This window comes from Pseudophryne corroboree, chromosome 3, assembly GCF_028390025.1.
Source record: "Pseudophryne corroboree isolate aPseCor3 chromosome 3, aPseCor3.hap2, whole genome shotgun sequence".
NCBI classification, from domain to species: Eukaryota; Metazoa; Chordata; class Amphibia; order Anura; family Myobatrachidae; genus Pseudophryne; species Pseudophryne corroboree.
Window position 1 is genome coordinate 767,405,469 of NC_086446.1, and position 19,288 is coordinate 767,424,756.

The following is a 19,288-nucleotide window of genomic DNA, read 5'->3' on the forward strand; positions in this document are numbered from 1 at the left end:
CCCAGCAGCAGAGTATATCAGGAGATGAGTGATGTGTCAGTGAGGACAGGGCTGCATGTGACAGGGGCAGTGACATGATGTGAGGATGATGGAGGCAGCAGGAAGCCACAGACTGAGAGTTATATAGTGGGAGGAGCAGGGTCCCCAGCAGCACAGAGTATATCAGGAGATGAGTGATGTGTCAGTGAGGACAGGGCTGCATGTGACAGGGGCAGTGACATGATGTGAGGAGGGGAATGGAGGCAGCAGGAAGCCACAGACTGAGAGTTATATAGTGGAAGGAGCAGGGTACACCAGCAGCACAGAGTATATCAGGAGATGAATGGTGTGTCAGTGAGGACAGGGCTGCATGTGAGAGGGGCAGTGACATGATGTGAGGAGGGGAATGGAGGCAGCAGGAAGCCACAGACTGAGAGTTATATAGTGGGAGGAGCAGGGTACACCAGCAGCACAGAGTACATCATGAGATGAGTGATGTGTCAGTGAGGACAGGGCTGTATGTGACAGGGGTAGTGACATGATGTGAGGAGGGGAATGGAGGCAGCAGGAAGCCACAGACTGAGAGTTATATAGTGGGAGGAGCAGGGTACACCAGCAGCACAGAGTATATCAGGAGGTGAGTGATTTGTCAGTGAGGACGGGCTGAATGTGACAGGGGTAGTGACATGATGTGAGGATGATGGAGGCAGCAGGAAGCCACAGACTGAGAGTTATATAGTGGGAGGAGCAGGGTACACCAGCAGCACAGAGTATATCAGGAGATGAGTGATGTGTCAGTGAGGACAGGGCTGCATGTGACAGGGGCAGTGACATGATGTGAGGAGGGGAATGGAGGCAGCAGGAAGCCACAGACTGAGAGTTATATAGTGGGAGGAGCAGGATACACCAGCAGCACATAGTATATCAGGAGGTAAGGGATTTGTCAGTGAGGACGGGGCTGAATGTGACATGGGTAGTGACATGATGTGAGGAGGGGAATAAAGGCAGCAGGAAGCCACAGACTGAGAGTTATATAGTGGAAGGAGCAGGGTACACCAGCAGCACAGAGTATATCAGGAGATGAGTGATGTGTCAGTGAGGACAGGGCTGCATGTGACAGGGACAGTGACATGATGTGAGGAGGGGAATGGAGGCAGCAGGAAGCCACAGACTGAGAGTTATATAGTGGGAGGAGCAGGGTCCCCAGCAGCACAGAGTATATCAGGTGGGGAGTGATTTGTCAGTGAGGACAGGGCTGTATGTGACAGGCAGTGACATGATGTGAGGAGGGGAATGGAGGCAGCAGGAAGCCACAGACTGAGAGTTATATAGTGGGAGGAGCAGGGTCCCCAGCAGCACAGAGTATATCAGGAGATGAGTGATGTGTCAGTGAGGACAGGGCTGCATGTGACAGGGACAGTGACATGATGTGAGGATGATGGAGGCAGCAGGAAGCCACAGACTGAGAGTTATATAGTGGGAGGAGCAGGATCCCCAGCAGCATAGAGTATATCAGGAGATGAGTGATGTGTCAGTGAGGACAGGGCTGCATGTGACAGGGGCAGTGACATGATGTGAGGAGGGGAATGGAGGCAGCAGGAAGCCACAGACTGAGAGTTATATAGTGGGAGGAGCAGGGTACACCAGCAGCACAGAGTATACCAGGAGATGAGTGATGTGTCAGTGAGGACAGGGCTGCATGTGACAGGGGCAGTGACATGATGTGAGGAGGGGAATGGAGGCAGCAGGAAGCCACAGACTGAGAGTTGTATAGTGGGAGGAGCAGGGTACACCAGCAGCACAGAGTATATCAGGAGATGAGTGATGTGTCAGTGAGGACAGGGCTGTATGTGACAGGGGTAGTGACATGATGTGAGGAGGGGAATGGAGGCAGCAGGAAGCCACAGACTGAGAGTTATATAGTGGGAGGAGCAGGGTCCCCAGCAGCACAGAGTATATCAGGAGATGAGTGATGTGTCAGTGAGGACAGGGCTGCATGTGACAGGGGCAGTGACATGATGTGAGGAGGGGAATGGAGGCAGCAGGAAGCCACAGACTGAGAGTTATATAGTGGGTGGAGCAGGGTACACCAGCAGCACAGAATATATCAGGAGATGAGTGATGTGTCAGTGAGGACAGGGCTGTATGTGACAGGGGCAGTGACATGATGTGAGGAGGGGAATGGAGGCAGCAGGAAGCCACAGACTGAGAGTTATATAGTGGGAGGAGCAGGGTCCCCAGCAGCACAGAGTATATCAGGAGATGAGTGATGTGTCAGTGAGGACAGGGCTGCATGTGACAGGGGCAGTGACATGAATTGAGGAGGGGAATGGAGGCAGCAGGAAGCCACAGACTGAGAGTTATATAGTGGGAGGAGCAGGGTACACCAGCAGCACAGAGTATATCAGGAGATGAGTGATGTGTCAGTGAGGACAGGGCTGCATGTGACAGGGGCAGTGACATGATGTGAGGAGGGGAATGGAGGCAGCAGGAAGCCACAGACTTAGAGTTATATAGTGGGAGGAGCAGGGTACACCAGCAGCACAGAGTATATCAGGAGGTGAGGGATTTGTCAGTGAGGACGGGGCTGAATGTGACAGGGGTAGTGACATGATGTGAGGAGGGGAATGAAGGCAGTAGGAAGCCACAGACTGAGAGTTATATAGTGGAAGGAGCAGGGTACACCAGCAGCACAGAGTATATCAGGAGATGAAGGGTATGTCACTGAGGACAGGGCTGCATGTGACAGGGGCAGTGACATGATGTGAGGAGGGGAATGGAGGCAGCAGGAAACCACAGACTGAGAGTTATATAGTGGGAGGAGCAGGGTCCCCAGCAGCACAGAGTATATCAGGAGGGGAGTGATTTGTCAGTGAGGACAGGGCTGCATGTGACAGGGGTAGTGACATGATGTGAGGAGGGGAATGAAGGCAGCAGGAAGCCACAGACTGAGTTATATAGTGGGAGGAGCAGGGTCCCCAGCAGCACAGAGTATATCAGGAGATGAGTGATGTGTCAGTGAGGACAGGGCTGCATGTGACAGGGGCAGTGACATGATGTGAGGATGATGGAGGCAGCAGGAAGCCACAGACTGAGAGTTATATAGTGGGAGGAGCAGGGTCCCCAGCAGCACAGAGTATACCAGGAGATGAGTGATGTGTCAGTGAGGACAGGGCTGCATGTGACAGGGGCAGTGACATGATGTGAGGAGGGGAATGGAGGCAGCAGGAAGCCACAGACTGAGAGTTATATAGTGGGAGGAGCAGGGTACACCAGCAGCACAGAGTATATCAGGAGATGAGTGATGTGTCAGTGAGGACAGGGCTGCATGTGACAGGGGCAGTGACATGATGTGAGGAGGGGAATGGAGGCAGCAGGAAGCCACAGACTGAGAGTTATATAGTGGGAGGAGCAGAATACACCAGCAGCACATAGTATATCAGGAGGTGAGGGATTTGTCAGTGAGGACGGGGCTGAATGTGACAGGGGTAGTGACATGATGTGAGGAGGGGAATAAAGGCAGCAGGAAGCCACAGACTGAGAGTTATATAGTGGAAGGAGCAGGGTACACCAGCAGCACAGAGTATATCAGGAGATGAGTGATGTGTCAGTGAGGACAGGGCTGCATGTGACAGGGGCAGTGACATGATGTGAGGAGGGGAATGGAGGCAGCAGGAAGCCACAGACTGAGAGTTATTTAGTGGGAGGAGCAGGGTACACCAGCAGCACAGAGTATATCAGGAGGTGAGGGATTTGTCAGTGAGGACGGGGCTGAATGTGACAGTGGCAGTGACATGATGTGAGGAGGGGACTGAAGGCAGCAGGAAGCCACAGACTGAGAGTTATATAGTGGAAGGAGCAGGGTACACCAGCAGCACAGAGTATATCAGGAGATGAAGGGTGTGTCAGTGAGGACAGGGCTGCATGTGACAGGGGCAGTGACATGATGTGAGGTTGGGAATGGAGGCAGCAGGAAGCCACAGACTGAGAGTTATGTAGTGGGAGGAGCAGGGTCCCCAGCAGCACAGAGTTTATCAGGAGGGGAGTGATTTGTCAGTTGTCAGGTCCGGGTGTTTTTGTGAATCCGTTAACCCGGGACCAAGCACAGGTGTAGGTGCTGGGCTATGAAGAAAGCAGGGAGGACGAAGAAAGTTCCGATTCATATATTTATTCAAAATAACAATTCAGTAAAGAGTTAACTGACAAGTTGTTAATCATCATATTATACTGAAGTATTGCAGGAATAATATGCAAGAGAAAACTCAAAAATACATAAAAGAAATGTTCATGGAAACATATGCAAAACAAGCTGATGAATAAATGTTGGATTGTCCAAATATAAACGAGCTTTGATGCTGAACTGCAGAATATGATTAACTGGATAATGCAGACATGAAGAGATAACTGTAAGGATTTGCAATGGAGTTTTGAGAGTTAACTGAGAGACTGAAGAATTATCCTTGTTATGACAACATAGCAAATATAAACAAGCTTTGATGCTGAACTGCAGATTGTGTTTAACTGGTTAATGCAGACATGGAGAATTAACTGTAAGAATTGGCAATGGAGCTTTGAGAGTTAACTGAGAGACTGTGATGAATTATCCTTGTAATGACAACATAGCAAATAAAAGTACTGAATTGGGTTACTTGCGGGTTCCGGAGATCACTGTGAAACTGTAGTAGAAGACAAGGTGATGAATGGGTTAAATGCAGAGTTGAACAAACGAACAGCTGAGAGAAACAGAATCCTCCAGACTTTGAATGATAGGCAGACTGACAAGGTAACCTCATGCAGGACACTGGGAATCCAACTATTTCCAATAGGAGTGCAATTAACTGACAGCACAGCGGAGAGCCGGTGGATCTTTCAGCAGTGAAGGCTGCAGACGGACCTCTGGGAACGGAGGCGATATCTGGACCACGGGAATCACACAGGAATGCACGGAGAGAGCTCAGAGCTAGAGCACAGCTTTGATACAACAAAGCACTGGCCCAGAGTAACATAATCCCAGCCTACTTAAAGGCAGCACAAGCACGGGATTGGCTTACACCTGCCCACAGGTGTTTTCACAAGTGCTCTGTATTAGCTATTTGGTCTCCAACATGGCCACCTCCTATACAGCAGACACACCGCAGTGCCTTAGGCCATTTGGTCCCCGCACTCACAGTTCCCAGACTCTGCATTACCTGTGCCATTGATCACGCCGTGTCCCCACACGGGCGCACAGCACCGCGAGCAACCTCACTGGCAACGGATGAACCCCAGAACCCGCAGAGGTAAGAGACAGGTTCGTGACAGTACCCCCTCCTCTAAGGGTGGTCTCCGAACACCTTTGAACCTTATCAGGATTTTTGGAGAAGTATTTCTGTACCAGTCTTGGAGCATGAACATCTTCAGAGAAAACCCAGGATCTTTCCTCTGGACCGTAACCCTTCCAGTCGACCAGAAACTGTAAACGTCCATATCGGGAACGTGAGTCCACAATCTCTTTAACTTCAAATTCCTCATTCTGCAAAGAGTGAACTTTAGGAGATTTGGACTGGGTAGTACGGAACTTATTGAGAATCAAAGGCTTCAGTAAAGATGTATGAAAGGCGTTAGGAATTCTCAAAGACGGTGGCAACTTGACTTTGTATGACACAGGGTTGAGTACCTTAACAATGGGAAATGGACCAATAAACTTGGGAGCAAATTTCTTAGAAGGAACTTTGAACTTGAGATTGCGCGTAGAAATCCAAACTTGGTCTCCCACTTTGTAACTCGGTACAGCTTTACGTTTTCTATCTGCAAAAGATTTATAACGAGCGGAAGTTTTGACCAAGGACTTACGTACACAACTCCAGATGCTAGATAGACGTTGAAGCTCTTGATCTGCTGCTGGAACCTCTAGGGCTGGCAATGGATGAAACTCTGGTGGAGAACTTCTTGGACTCTTATGTTGGGCACATTTAGGACATGCTGCTATAAACTCTTGGACATCGGCTTTGAGACGTGGCCACCAATAAGACTGTTGAATAAATTTGAGAGTCTTTAGAACCCCAGGATGACCCATGAAGGAAGAGGAGTGAGCCCAGGTAAGCAGCCGTTTTCGAAGACTTGTGGCGACAAAGGTCTTGCCAGGCGGAGGAACTGGAGAGGTTCGAGTCATTAAGAAGGACGTAGGATTCACAATGGCTTGATTCGTGGTAGCATCATTTAATTCAGAAGAAGCAAAGGACCGGGAAAGGGCATCTGCCTTTTTGTTCTGAGACCCTGGACGATTGGTGAGTTTGAAATCAAATCGTGAGAAGAAAAGCGCCCATCGAGCTTGTCGTGGATTCAAACACTGAGCTGACGGCAGATACAGAAGATTCTTATGATCAGTATAAACTGTAATGCGATGTTGAGCTCCTTCTAGAAGGTATCTCCACTCCTCAAATGCCAACTTGATGGCAAGTAACTCTTGCTCACCGATTGCATAATTACGTTCTGCCGGGAGGAACTTACGGGAGAAATATCCGCAGGGATGGACCTTTTTATCTTCAAAGACTTGTGACAACACAGCTCCTACTGCTTCCGTAGATGCATGCACCTCTAGTAGAAAGGGACGATTCAAATCAGGCTGTCGAAGAATGGGGGCTGACACAAAGGCTTGCTTTAAATCAGAGAAGGCTTTGATTGCTTCAGAAGACCAGTTCGTAGGATTTGCTCCCTTGCGAGTTAGGGCTGTGATAGGAGCAGCTAACGTAGAATAATTCTTAATGAATCTCCTATAGAAATTAGCAAAGCCAAGAAATCGCTGAATCCCCTTGAGAGTTGTAGGAGTGGACCAATCCCGGATAGTTCGCGTCTCTGGGATGGATAGCGGATGAATTTGTCCCCTAGGAGGGGTCTTGCCCGGAACCAGGACGACTGGGCAGTCCCATTCACGATGAGGAGGTAGAGAGTCTGCTGCTTGCTTACTGGAAACATCCGCAAGGGATTGATACACCGGAGGTAGATCGGAAAGGCTAATTGACCGAAGAGGTACAATTGTAGCTACACAGTCCTTGGTACAAGATTTACCCCATGAAAGGACTTCCATGGTTTGCCAATTAAGTTGAGGATTATGTTTCTGCAGCCAAGGTAAACCAAGTATCACATCTTGAGAGGCTTTGGGAATCACGTAGAAGGAGAGGTATTCGGAATGGAGCTCACCAACTTTCATCTTGAGACATACGGTTCGATGAGTAATTATACCATCTGGAATTCGACTTCCATCCACTGCTGTAACAGCAACTGCTGCTTCCAGGGGCATGGTTTGAACTTTAGACCGTATGACAAAGGCTGAGGAGATGAAGTTCTTGGCTGCCCCGGAATCTAGGAGGGCTGAAACTTTCACTGTAGAACTTGGAACTTCTAATTGAATAGACAAGGTTGGCTCTTTCCCAGAACGTGATTCTAAAGTAACTCCTAGCTTAACCTCTCTTGAATAAGCTAGGAGGCGAGAGTTTCCCGGTCGGAGTTTGCAGAATTTAACTAAATGTTCGGAGGACCCACAGTACATGCAGAGGTTACCCTGTCGACGACGAAGTCGTTCCTCCTCTGTGAGGCGAGAGTGCCCAATCTGCATAGGTTCTTCAGTCATTACTGGAGACTGTGATGAAGAATCTTGTCGAGGTCTAGGATGATCACGTGGACTGGATCGCTCTGCCCTGGATTTCTCTAAACATCGCTCCCTGTAACGTAGATCAAGTTTGTTACAGAGAGAAATCAATTCATCCAGTTTAATTGGCACATCCCGGATAGTTAAATCATCCTTGATTCTTTCTGAAAGTCCATTCCAAAACGCGGCGATCAGGGCCTCCTCATTCCAGTTTAACTCTGAAGACAACGTGCGAAACTGAATAATATATTGACTGACAGGACGTAAACCTTGACGTAGACGGAGAATCTCCAAGGATGCTGAGGTGGTCCTGCCTGGTTCGTCAAAGATTCTCCGGAAGGAAGATACGAACTCTTTGTAATTAGAGAGGATAGGATCACCTCTCTCCCATAATGGTGATGCCCACTCCAGAGCCTGACCGGAGAGGAGGGCAATAATATATGCAACCTTAGAACGAGCTGATGGGAAACTGGCAGACATCAGTTCAAACTGGATCTCGCATTGATTCAGGAATCCTCTGCAAAGTTTTGGAGTTCCGTCAAACTTACTCGGAGAGGGTAACTGCAAGCGGGACGTAGGCAGCGTCACAGGAGAAGCTGTAGTGGTAACTGGGACATCTGGGGTTGGAATCTGGACTTGGAACGTTTTAATAGCCGTATGAAGAGTCTCTAAACGGTCTGCCATAGTTTGCATAAACTGCACTATTTGTGTCTGTAGACTCCTGGTTTTCCAGACGGGAAAGGATATCTGACGTAGCACCGCCTCCTGCGAATTGGTCACTTGACGGATCCATGTGGCCAGTGCTTACTGTCAGGTCCGGGTGTTTTTGTGAATCCGTTAACCCGGGACCAACCACAGGTGTAGGTGCTGGGCTATGAAGAAAGCAGGGAGGACGAAGAAAGTTCCGATTCATATATTTATTCAAAATAACAATTCAGTAAAGAGTTAACTGACAAGTTGTTAATCATCATATTATACTGAAGTATTGCAGGAATAATATGCAAGAGAAAACTCAAAAATACATAAAAGAAATGTTCATGGAAACATATGCAAAACAAGCTGATGAATAAATGTTGGATTGTCCAAATATAAACGAGCTTTGATGCTGAACTGCAGAATATGATTAACTGGATAATGCAGACATGAAGAGATAACTGTAAGGATTTGCAATGGAGTTTTGAGAGTTAACTGAGAGACTGTGAAGAATTATCCTTGTTATGACAACATAGCAAATATAAACAAGCTTTGATGCTGAACTGCAGAATGTTATTAACTGGATAATGCAGACATGAAGAGATAACTGTAAGGATTTGCAATGGAGTTTTGAGAGTTAACTGAGAGACTGAAGAATTATCCTTGTTATGACAACATAGCAAATATAAACAAGCTTTGATGCTGAACTGCAGATTGTGTTTAACTGGTTAATGCAGACATGGAGAATTAACTGTAAGAATTGGCAATGGAGCTTTGAGAGTTAACTGAGAGACTGTGATGAATTATCCTTGTAATGACAACATAGCAAATAAAAGTACTGAATTGGGTTACTTGCGGGTTCCGGAGATCACTGTGAAACTGTAGTAGAAGACAAGGTGATGAATGGGTTAAATGCAGAGTTGAACAAACGAACAGCTGAGAGAAACAGAATCCTCCAGACTTTGAATGATAGGCAGACTGACAAGGTAACCTCATGCAGGACACTGGGAATCCAACTATTTCCAATAGGAGTGCAATTAACTGACAGCACAGCGGAGAGCCGGTGGATCTTTCAGCAGTGAAGGCTGCAGACGGACCTCTGGGAACGGAGGCGATATCTGGACCACGGGAATCACACAGGAATGCACGGAGAGAGCTCAGAGCTAGAGCACAGCTTTGATACAACAAAGCACTGGCCCAGAGTAACATAATCCCAGCCTACTTAAAGGCAGCACAAGCACGGGATTGGCTTACACCTGCCCACAGGTGTTTTCACAAGTGCTCTGTATTAGCTATTTGGTCTCCAACATGGCCACCTCCTATACAGCAGACACACCGCAGTGCCTTAGGCCATTTGGTCCCCGCACTCACAGTTCCCAGACTCTGCATTACCTGTGCCATTGATCACGCCGTGTCCCCACACGGGCGCACAGCACCGCGAGCAACCTCACTGGCAACGGATGAACCCCAGAACCCGCAGAGGTAAGAGACCGGTTCGTGACATCAGTGAGGACAGGGCTGCATGTGACAGGGTCAGTGACATGATGTGAGGAGGTGAATGGAGGCAGCAGGAAGCCACAGACTGAGAGTTATATAGTGGGTGGAGCAGGGTCACCAGCAGCACAAAGTATATAAGGAGATGAGTGATGTGTCAGTGAGGACGGGACTGCATGTGACAGCGGTAGTGACATGATGTGAGGAGGGTAATGGAGGCAGCAGGAAGCCACAGACTGAGAATTATATAGTGGGAGGAGCAGGGTCCCCAGCAGCACAGAGTATATCAGGAGATGAGTGATGTGTCAGTGAGGACAGGGCTGCATGTGACAGGGGTAGTGACATGATGCGAGGAGGGGAATGGAGGCAGCAGGAAGCCACAAACTGAGTTATACAGTAGAAGGCGCAGGATCCCCAGTAGTATATATTCATGATATGAGTCTTGTATCACACGGATACAAGACGATTGTGGTTACAAACCCACCTCTATATGAAATGCTGTTTATACAACCAGCATGTTACCTTAAAGTGTGCATTATTCCATAAAATGAACAAGATTTAATTTTAAATAAATTAGTCATGTGTATGATGTGATCCTCCTGTGTAGTTTTGCTTTGCCTTTACTGACCTTTATCCATTCCGTTTACACTTTTGCAGTGACACATGTGACATCACTACTCACAATTTATGAGGATCTATTTTTTCTTTAGCATCTTAAGCCTCTTTTACAACTGATTTAAATAGCACTTTATTATGTAAATCTGTCCAGATATCTCTCCCACTACTTTGTTGGAGCTGACATGTTTTAGGAGCTGTTAGAGGGCTTGCTGTCTCCTAGGTAACACCAGTTTGCTTTAGTAAGTATCCACAGATTTGTGGGGATTAAAAAGCACAAAACTAAAGCCCCTGCGTTACTAAGAGTCATCATGCAAGATACAGGTTACTGTGTGCAGAATGACTGTACTTTGGACCGGGTTCAGTATGATTTACCGACGGACACAATCCTGACAGCCATTGGCCTACATTCAAAATACCGAAACGGTCAAAATACAGACATTAATTGTGCCGACATGTTCACAATGCAGACATAGTCGGAATACCGCCATTTGAAATGCCGAAATGTAAAGATACCGACATTAGTTTTTCTAGCGTCAGTGTCAACACAGGTCGACGTGGACACTGTCTAAGTGTACCGCATCCCCTCGCACGGCTCACTGCGCTCGGCACACTATTATATTTCCCCTCCAGGCCACTGGGTGGGTAAAGTATGAACAAGTCTGTTTTGGGGCAAAAATTCCTTAAAAACGCATGTCGGCATTTCAAATGTCAGTATTCTGACTATCGGCATTTTGAACATGTCGGCATAATGAATGTCGGTATTTTGACCATAGGCCAATGGCTGTCGGGATTATGACGTCTATATTGTGTCCGTCTGTAAATCAACTGCTACCCCTTTGGACCTAGGGCCTAATTCAGACCTGATCGCTCGCTAGCTGGCTATTGCAGTCCAGCGTTCGCATGGTCGCCGCCCACTGGGGAGTGTACTTTAGCTGTGCAAGTGTGCGAACGCATGTGTAGCCGAGCGGTACAAAAAAAACTTTGTGCAGTTTCTGAGTAGTCCAGGACTTACTCAGCCGCTGCGATCACTTCAACCTGTCCGGGCCTGGAATTACCGTGAGGAACCCTCCCTGCAAACGCCTGGACACGCCTGCGTTTTTCTAACCACTCCCAGAAAACGGTCAGTTGACACCCACAAACGCCTTCTTCCTGTCAATCACCTTGCGAACGCCCGTGCGATTGGATTTTTCGCACAAACCCTTCGCACAGCAATGATCCGCTTTGGACCCGTGCGACGCGCCTGCGCATTGTGGTGCATATGCATGCGCAGTTCTGACCTGATCACAGCGCTGCTAAAAAAAAATATTGTGCAATCAGGTCTGAATGACCCCCCCCCCTAATTCACTAAGGATTGCAATTGCAAAGCAATTCCTTAACTTACCAGGTGCATCCCACCTCCTCCCTGAGTACCACCTCCTCGCTGAGCACCACCTCCTCCCTGAGTACCACCTCCTCGCTGAGCACCACCTCCTCCCTGAGCACCACCTCCTCCCTGAGTACCACCTCCTCCCTGAGTGCCACCTCCTCCCTGAGCACCACCTCCTCCCTGAGCACCACCTCCTCCCTGAGCGCCACCTCCTCCCTGAGCGCCACGAGCACCACCTCCTCCCTGAGCACCACCTCCTCCCTCCTCCCTGAGCGCCACCTCCTCCCTGAGCGCCACCTCCTCCCTGAGCACCACCTCCTCCCTGAGCACCACCTCCTCCCTGTCCTCCCTGAGCACCACCTCCTCCCGGAGCTGAGTACCACCTCCTCCCTGAGCACCACCTCCTCCCTGTCCTCCCTGAGCACCACCTCCTCCCGGAGCTGAGTACCACCTCCTCCCTGAGCACCACCGCCTCCCTGAGCGCCACCTCCTCCCTGAGCACCACCTCCTCCCTGAGCACCACTTCCTCCCTGAGCACCACCTCCTCCCTGAGCACCACCTCTCCCCGGAGCTTAGTACCACCTCCTCCCTGTCCTCCCTGAGCACCACCTCCTCCCGGAGCTGAGTACCACCTCCTCCCTGAGCGCCACCTCCTCCCTGAGCACCACCTCCTCCCTGAGCACCACCTCCTCCCTGAGCACCACCTCCTCCCTGAGCACCACCTCCTCCCTGAGCACCACCTCTTCCCTGAGCACCACCTCCTCCCTGAGCACCACCTCCTCCCTGAGCACCACCTCCTCCCTGAGTACCACCTCCTCCCTGCATTTGTGATGCAGTCGCATCTGAGATCACCGGTCACGATGTTCATCTGCAACAGCAGGCTGAGCGAGCCTAAACTTTGTCAGCCTTGCCGTCACAAGGCGGCTCGCGAGGCCAAGGAAACTGCATCTGGCAGCGCAGTCCTTGGCCTCGCCACTCCCAAAAACCAGGGGGCGACATGCTCCCGCTTTCCCAAATGCCAGCCGCCCCTCCCGGCGAATACAGGGCCCGTTCTGCACTTGCACAGGACTTGACCATGGAAGTAAATGCAGTAGGAATCCTATCGGCTTTCCTTACTGAATGGCCCCCTTTGTGCGGTGTCTGAGGCTTGGAAGTTGTTTTTTTCCCTCAATGCAGATGTAGTATGTTTGCGAGACAGATGCTGCAGCCTTTCAGATGATTTCATCTGTTATTCAATTACTGTTTCTGCATGCTGTTTTACTCATTTGGTTTTATGGCTTCCCTTTCGCGAGCCGTTGTGTACGTGCGCACTTCGTACAATAGTGCTTTTACTTTAGGTGTTATCTGGGGACAGATTATTTGAAATTACCTCCCCCCTCCCCCCTTCTGTAAAGATGAGAGGGAGTTTTACTAAGTGGTGCAGTGTTCCCGTAATAAGGCAATGATCCACCTTACGGCTGTATATCCTCAGAAAGAGAGCTAGCCTCTGGGACACGGCTGAAGCGTGTCCTATTGGATTGCAGTGCTTAGCCAATAAATGATTTGTATATACAGCATGTACTTTAATTTGCGCTTTCTTAGCATAAAACTGTTTTTCTTTCCTTTCAGTCCGAGATGTGAAAACCGGCTATTACCTGAGCACGCTCTCCAGCCCTGATCTCCCCCGGATCCTGTGTGTGGCGGCCTCTTGTACGCCTGGCGGTCTCTGTCGTTGGGTGACAGGGGGCAGAGAGCTGCTGCTGCTGTGGGAGGAGCTTCCAAAGGGAGGGGCAGTAGATGGGTGGGTGCTTTTTTCTGTCTTCTTCCTGTTTGCTAGTTCAGCGTTCACATCACCTACATGCACTGCAGGAAGCCATGTTGCGCTCGGTAATTCCTAATGCCTCCGTTAAGTCATCACTGGGCCCTAGTGATGTGATTGAATGCATTTTTATGTATCTGGGTAAAGACTTGTACTGAACACTTTCAATGTGCTGGGTTCTGTGCGTGGTTCCTGTCTAATCTCCACAAGCCTGTGTGTAATACTCTCCATAACTGCAAGGGACGAGAGTGTTATACTCCCATTATATAAATCACTGGTGAGGCCACATCTTGAATACTGTGTACAATTTTGGGCACCGTACTACAAAAAGGATATTCTGGAGCTAGAAAAGGTTCAGAAGCAGGCTACCAAACTAATTAAGGGCATGGAGACGCTGGAATACGAGGAAAGGCTTGCAAGGCTAGGCATGTTTACACTGGAAAAGAGGAGACTAAGAGGGGACATGATCAACATCTACAAATATATAAGGGGACAATACACAGAGCTTGCGCGGGACCTGTTTTTGGTTAGATCAACACAGAGGACTCGTGGACACTCGCTCAGGTTAGAGGAGAGGAGATTCCGCACAATGCGGCATAAAAGTTTTTTCACAGTAAGGACAATACGTGTTTGGAATTCCCTGCCTGAGGGAGTTGTAATGGCGGACTCAGCACCTTTAAGAATGGGTTAGATAAATTCCTAATGGATAAGGATATCCATGGTTATGGTGCATAGTCACGCACTATAGTTACTATAAATAGGGATAAAATGCAACGGCTGACAGCAGCATCAGTCAGAAATTTTAGTCAAATCATCATCATAGGAGACCACAAATAGGTTGAACTCGATGGACAAATTGTCTTTTTTAAACCTTAGATACTATGTTATAACCCCTGGAGGTTACTCTCTTAGGGCCTGACTGAGACTCCGACTTGGTCACTACCCAAGCCGGACAAGGCAGCCGGTTACTACTGTATGCGAATGCCAGTATCCGTGCGTCTGCATGCCACCCACTGTCTCTCCAGCCACAGTGGAAGCAGTCACCATTAGTATTGGGGCTTTCCGTCCACCCCGTGCTGGGTGCATCAGGCAACAGATCACCATCTGCACTCTACGAACAATCGCGGAAGTCCACCATAGTACACACAATGTTTTCATCACTTAATATATGGCATGATGACCTTTGCTTTGGAGAGATCTGTCTGCAGTTACTAGGGCTGTCTCGGCCTGCTTGGTTTATCAGTGAGATTTGTTTTCTTCATGCCACCATTGCATCAGTATATTTGTGATCTCCCACTACCCTGCCCCTGTATTAATACCTATCTTTCTTCCCCCGCTGTAGGTCTGCAGTGCAGGCTCAGTTCTGCTCAGAGTTCCTGCTTCCTGCTACGGAAAGTGAATCGGAAGAAGACGAAGGTAAGGAAACGTGAGGGATCCAACCTCCAGAGTAAGCCAAGAGCCCTTGTGATATAATGGAATCCTTTCCCTCCTTCAGGCCTGTGCCAAAAAGAGGCATGTCCTTGTGATTAGGGGGTAGAGTCATGTGGCTCGGGCATAGTGGGTTATTCAGATCTGATCGCAGCAGCAAATTTGTTAGCTAGTGGGCAAAACCATGTGCACTGTAGTGGAGGGGCAGATATAACATGTGTAGAGAGAGTTAGATTTGGGTGGGTTATGTTGTTTCTGTGCAGGGTAAATACTGGCTGCTTTATTTTTACACTGCAATTTAGATTTCAGTGTGAACACACCCAACCCAAATCTAACTCTCTCTGCACATGTCACATTTGCCCCCCCCTGCACTGCACATTGTTTTGCCCATTAGCTAACAAATTTGCTGCTGCGATCAAGTCTGAATTAGGCCCATAGTTCCTTGGATTGGCTTAAAGACTCCCCATTTCAATGTCAGGGAATGTTTGGATTGGAATTCCCCAGTTAATAATAAAGTTTTCTCTTACATCCTAGAGGATGCTGGGGACTCCGTAAGGACCATGGGGTATAGACGGGCTCCGCAGGAGATAGGGCACCTAAAAAGAACTTTGACTATGGGTGTGCACTGGCTCCTCCCTCTATGCCCCTCCTCCAGACCTCGGTTAGATCTTGTACCCAGAGGAGAAAGGGTACAATGCAGAGAGCTCTCCAGAGTTTTCTGTTTTAAAGAATTTTGTTAGGTTTTTTTATTTTCAGGGAGTCCTGTTGGCAACAGGCTCCCTGCATCGTGGGACTGAGGAGAGAGAAGCAGAGCTGGCTTGTCAAGTTGGGCACTGTTTCTAAGGCTACTGGACACCATTAGTTTCAGAGGGAGTCGGAACACAGGTCTCACCTGGGGTTCGTCCCGAAGCCGCGCCGCCGTCCTCCTCACAGATGCCGAAGATAGAAGCCAGGTGAGTATGAGAAGGCAAGAAGACATCAGGCGGCAGAAGACATCAGATCTTCATGAGGTAAGCGCGCAGCGGTAAGCTGCGCGCCATTGCTCCCAGTACACACACACATGCAGGCACTGAGGGTGCAGGGCGCAGGGGGGGGGGGGGGGGGGGCGCCCTGGGCAGCAATATTCCTAATTTTTGTGGCAATATAAGCAGGATTAGGCTGTGGCACAGTAAATCCACAAATCCCCCGCCATTTTTTATATAAGTTTACTGGGACCGAAGCCCGCCATCGGGTGGGCGGGGCTTGATCCTCATCACTAACCAGCGCCATTTTCTCCACAGAAACTGCATGAGGAAAAGCTGGCTCCCTGATCTCTCCCCTGCTGAACCTTCACAGGCTGGAAAAAAGAGGAGGGGGGCACTTTGGAGACGCAGTGAGTGGGAATTAAGGCTATATATATATATATATATATATATATATATATATATATAAAAAGCGCTATCTGGTATATATATTCCAGTGTTTTTAAGCGCTGGTGTGTGCTGGCATACTCTCTCTCTCTGTCTCTCCTAAGGGCCTGGTTGGGGTTTTGTCCCCTTATAGGTTAATCCCTGTGTGTGTGGGGTGTCGGTACGTGTGTGTCAACATGTCTGAGGCGGAGGGCTTCTCCAAGGAGGCGGTGGAGCAAATGAGTGGTGTGTCCCCGTCGGTTGTGCCGACCGCGGATTGGATGGGCATGTGGCATATGTTGAATGCAAGTGTGGCATCTTTACATAAAAGGCTTGATAAGGCTGAATTAGGGGGGACATCAGGGGGTCAATCCTCGGATTGGACCGACTCACAGGGCCCGTCGGGGTCTCAAAAGCGTCCCTTAACACAAGACACTACTACAGACACGGATTCTGACTCCAGTGTCGACTACGATGAAGTAAAATTGCACCCTAGGGTGAATAAAACCATTCAGTGTATGATTGTGGCAATAAGGGATGTGTTACATATTGAGGATGAACCCTTGGTCCCCGACACAAGGGTACACATGTTTAAGGAAAAGAAACAGATTATTAATTTTCCCACATCTCATGAATTAAATGATTTCTTTGGAAAAGCTTGGGAGACTCCGGAAAAGAGACCGCAGATCCCCAAAAGAATTTATATGGCATACCCCTTCCCTAAGCAGGACAGGGAGATTTGGGAATCATCCCCCACTGTGGACAAGGCCCTGACGCGCTTGTCCAAGAAAGTTGCGCTACCGTCTCCTGACACAGCGGCCCTTAAGGACCCTGCAGATCGCAGGCAAGAAACTACCTTAAAGTGTATTTATTCTCATACAGGGGCTGTGCTAAGACCGACAATTGCGTCGGCATGGGTGTGTAGCGCAATTGCAGCTTGGACAGATAAGCTGACAGATCAATTTGATAATATGGATAAGGATACTATATTCTTAACTCTAGCCCATATACAAGACGCAGTCTAATTTATGAGGGATGCTCAAAGGGACATTGGATTGCTGGCTTCTAGGACCAATGCCATGTCTATCTCAGCGAGAAGATCCTTATGGACTCGCCAACGGACGGGTGATGCGGATTCCAAAAAACATATGGAAGTACTACCCTATAAGGGTGATGTATTGTTTGGGGATGGGCTGACGGACCTGGTTTCCACAGCTACAGCAGGTAAATCAAATTTTTTACCATATATTCCCCAACAGCAAAAGAAAATAACACCCTATCAGATGCAGTCATTTCGGTCGCACAAGTCCAAAAGAGGTCGGGGATCCTCTTTCCTCGTCAGAGGTAAGGGCAGAGGCAAAAGAGCACCTGCTTCGGCAGGTGCCCAGGAACAAAAGTCCTCTCCGGCTGCTCCAAAACCCACAGCATGACGCTGGGGCTCCCCTGAGGTAGTCCGCACCGGTGGGGGCATATCTTCGACTTTTCAGTCAGGCCTGGGTCAGATCAGACCTGAATCCCTGGGTGTTGGAAATAGTTTCCCAGGGGTATAAACTGGAATTCGAAGAGGTGCCCAGGCGCCGATTTTTCAAATCGGCCCTTACCAGCTTCCACATCGGAAAGGGATGTAGTGTTAGCTGCAATTCAAGCGCTGTGTATACAGCAAGTGATAATCAAGGTTCCCCTGCACCAGCAGGGAAGAGGTTACTACTCAACCCTATTTGTGGTCCCGAAACCGGACGGTTCGGTCAGACCTATTTTGAATCTGAAATCCCTAAACCTGTACATAAAAAGATTCAAATTCAAGATGGAATCACTCAGAGCGATAATAGCCAACATGGAGAAGGGGGAGTTTATGGTGTCACTGGACATAAAGGATGCGTACCTTCATGTCCCCATATATGCCCCCCATCAGGAATACCTGAGATTCGCTGTACAGGATTGATATTACCAATTTCAGACGTTGCCGTTTGGACTTTCCACGGCCCCGAGGATTTTCACCAAGATAATGGCGGAAATGATGGTGGTCCTGCGCAAGCATGGAGTCACAATTATCCCATACTTGGACGATCTCCTGATAAAAGCGAGATCAAGGGAGAAATTGCTGAGCAGTGTGGCGCTCTCTCTGAGAGCGCTCCAGCAACACGGTTGGATTCTAAATCTACCGAAGTCACAGTTGATTCCGACAACTCGACTACCGTTCCTAGGTATGATACTGGATATGGAGCAAATGAAGGTCTTCCTCCCAATAGAGAAAGCCCAGGACATCCAGAACATGGTCAGAGACCTGCTAAAACCGAAAAGGGTGTCAGTTCACCAATGCACTCGAGTTCTGGGAAAAATGGTGGCGGCCTACGAGGCCATTCCCTTCGGAAGGTTCCGTGCAAGGACTTTTCAATGGGACCTTCTGGACAAGTGGTCCGGGTCCCATCTGCACTTACATCGGAGAAATAACCCTGTCCCCAGCGACCAGAGTGTCTCTCCTGTGGTGGTTGCAAAGTGCTCACCTCCTGGAGGGTCGCAGGTTCGGAATTCAGGATTGGATCCTGGTTACCACGGACGCGAGCCTCCGAGGATGGGGAGCGGTCACACAGGGAAAAAAAATTTCAGGGTCTTTGGTCAGACCAGGAGTCCTGTCTACACATCAACGTGTTGGAACTCAGGGCCATTTACAACGGCCTTCGACAAGCGGAGAGTTTTCTTCGAAACCTACCGGTTCTGATTCAATCAGACAATGTCACAGCAGTGGCTCATGTGAACCGCCAAGGCGGGACAAGAAGCAGAGTCGCGATGGCGGAAGCCACAAGGATCCTTCGCAGGGCGGAAAATCATGTAAGCGCTGTGTCGGCTGTCTTCATTCCGGGAGCGGACAACTGGGAAGCAGACTTCCTCAGCAGACA

At 49.0% G+C, this 19,288-nt stretch overlaps 1 protein-coding gene across 6 annotated transcripts in view; it reads left to right on the forward strand.

Annotated features, from left to right (window-relative positions):
- LOC135056819 (WD repeat-containing protein 5-like) overlaps positions 1-19,288 on the forward strand; it is a 101,546-nt gene that overhangs the window by 67,938 nt on the left and 14,320 nt on the right. For all 6 annotated transcript variants that reach the window (XM_063962455.1, XM_063962452.1, XM_063962450.1 and 3 more), the window contains exons 12-13: positions 13,386-13,557; positions 14,918-14,991. In XM_063962455.1, the coding sequence (XP_063818525.1) occupies positions 13,386-13,557; positions 14,918-14,991 (246 nt within the window). The remainder of the gene's footprint in view (positions 1-13,385; positions 13,558-14,917; positions 14,992-19,288) is intronic.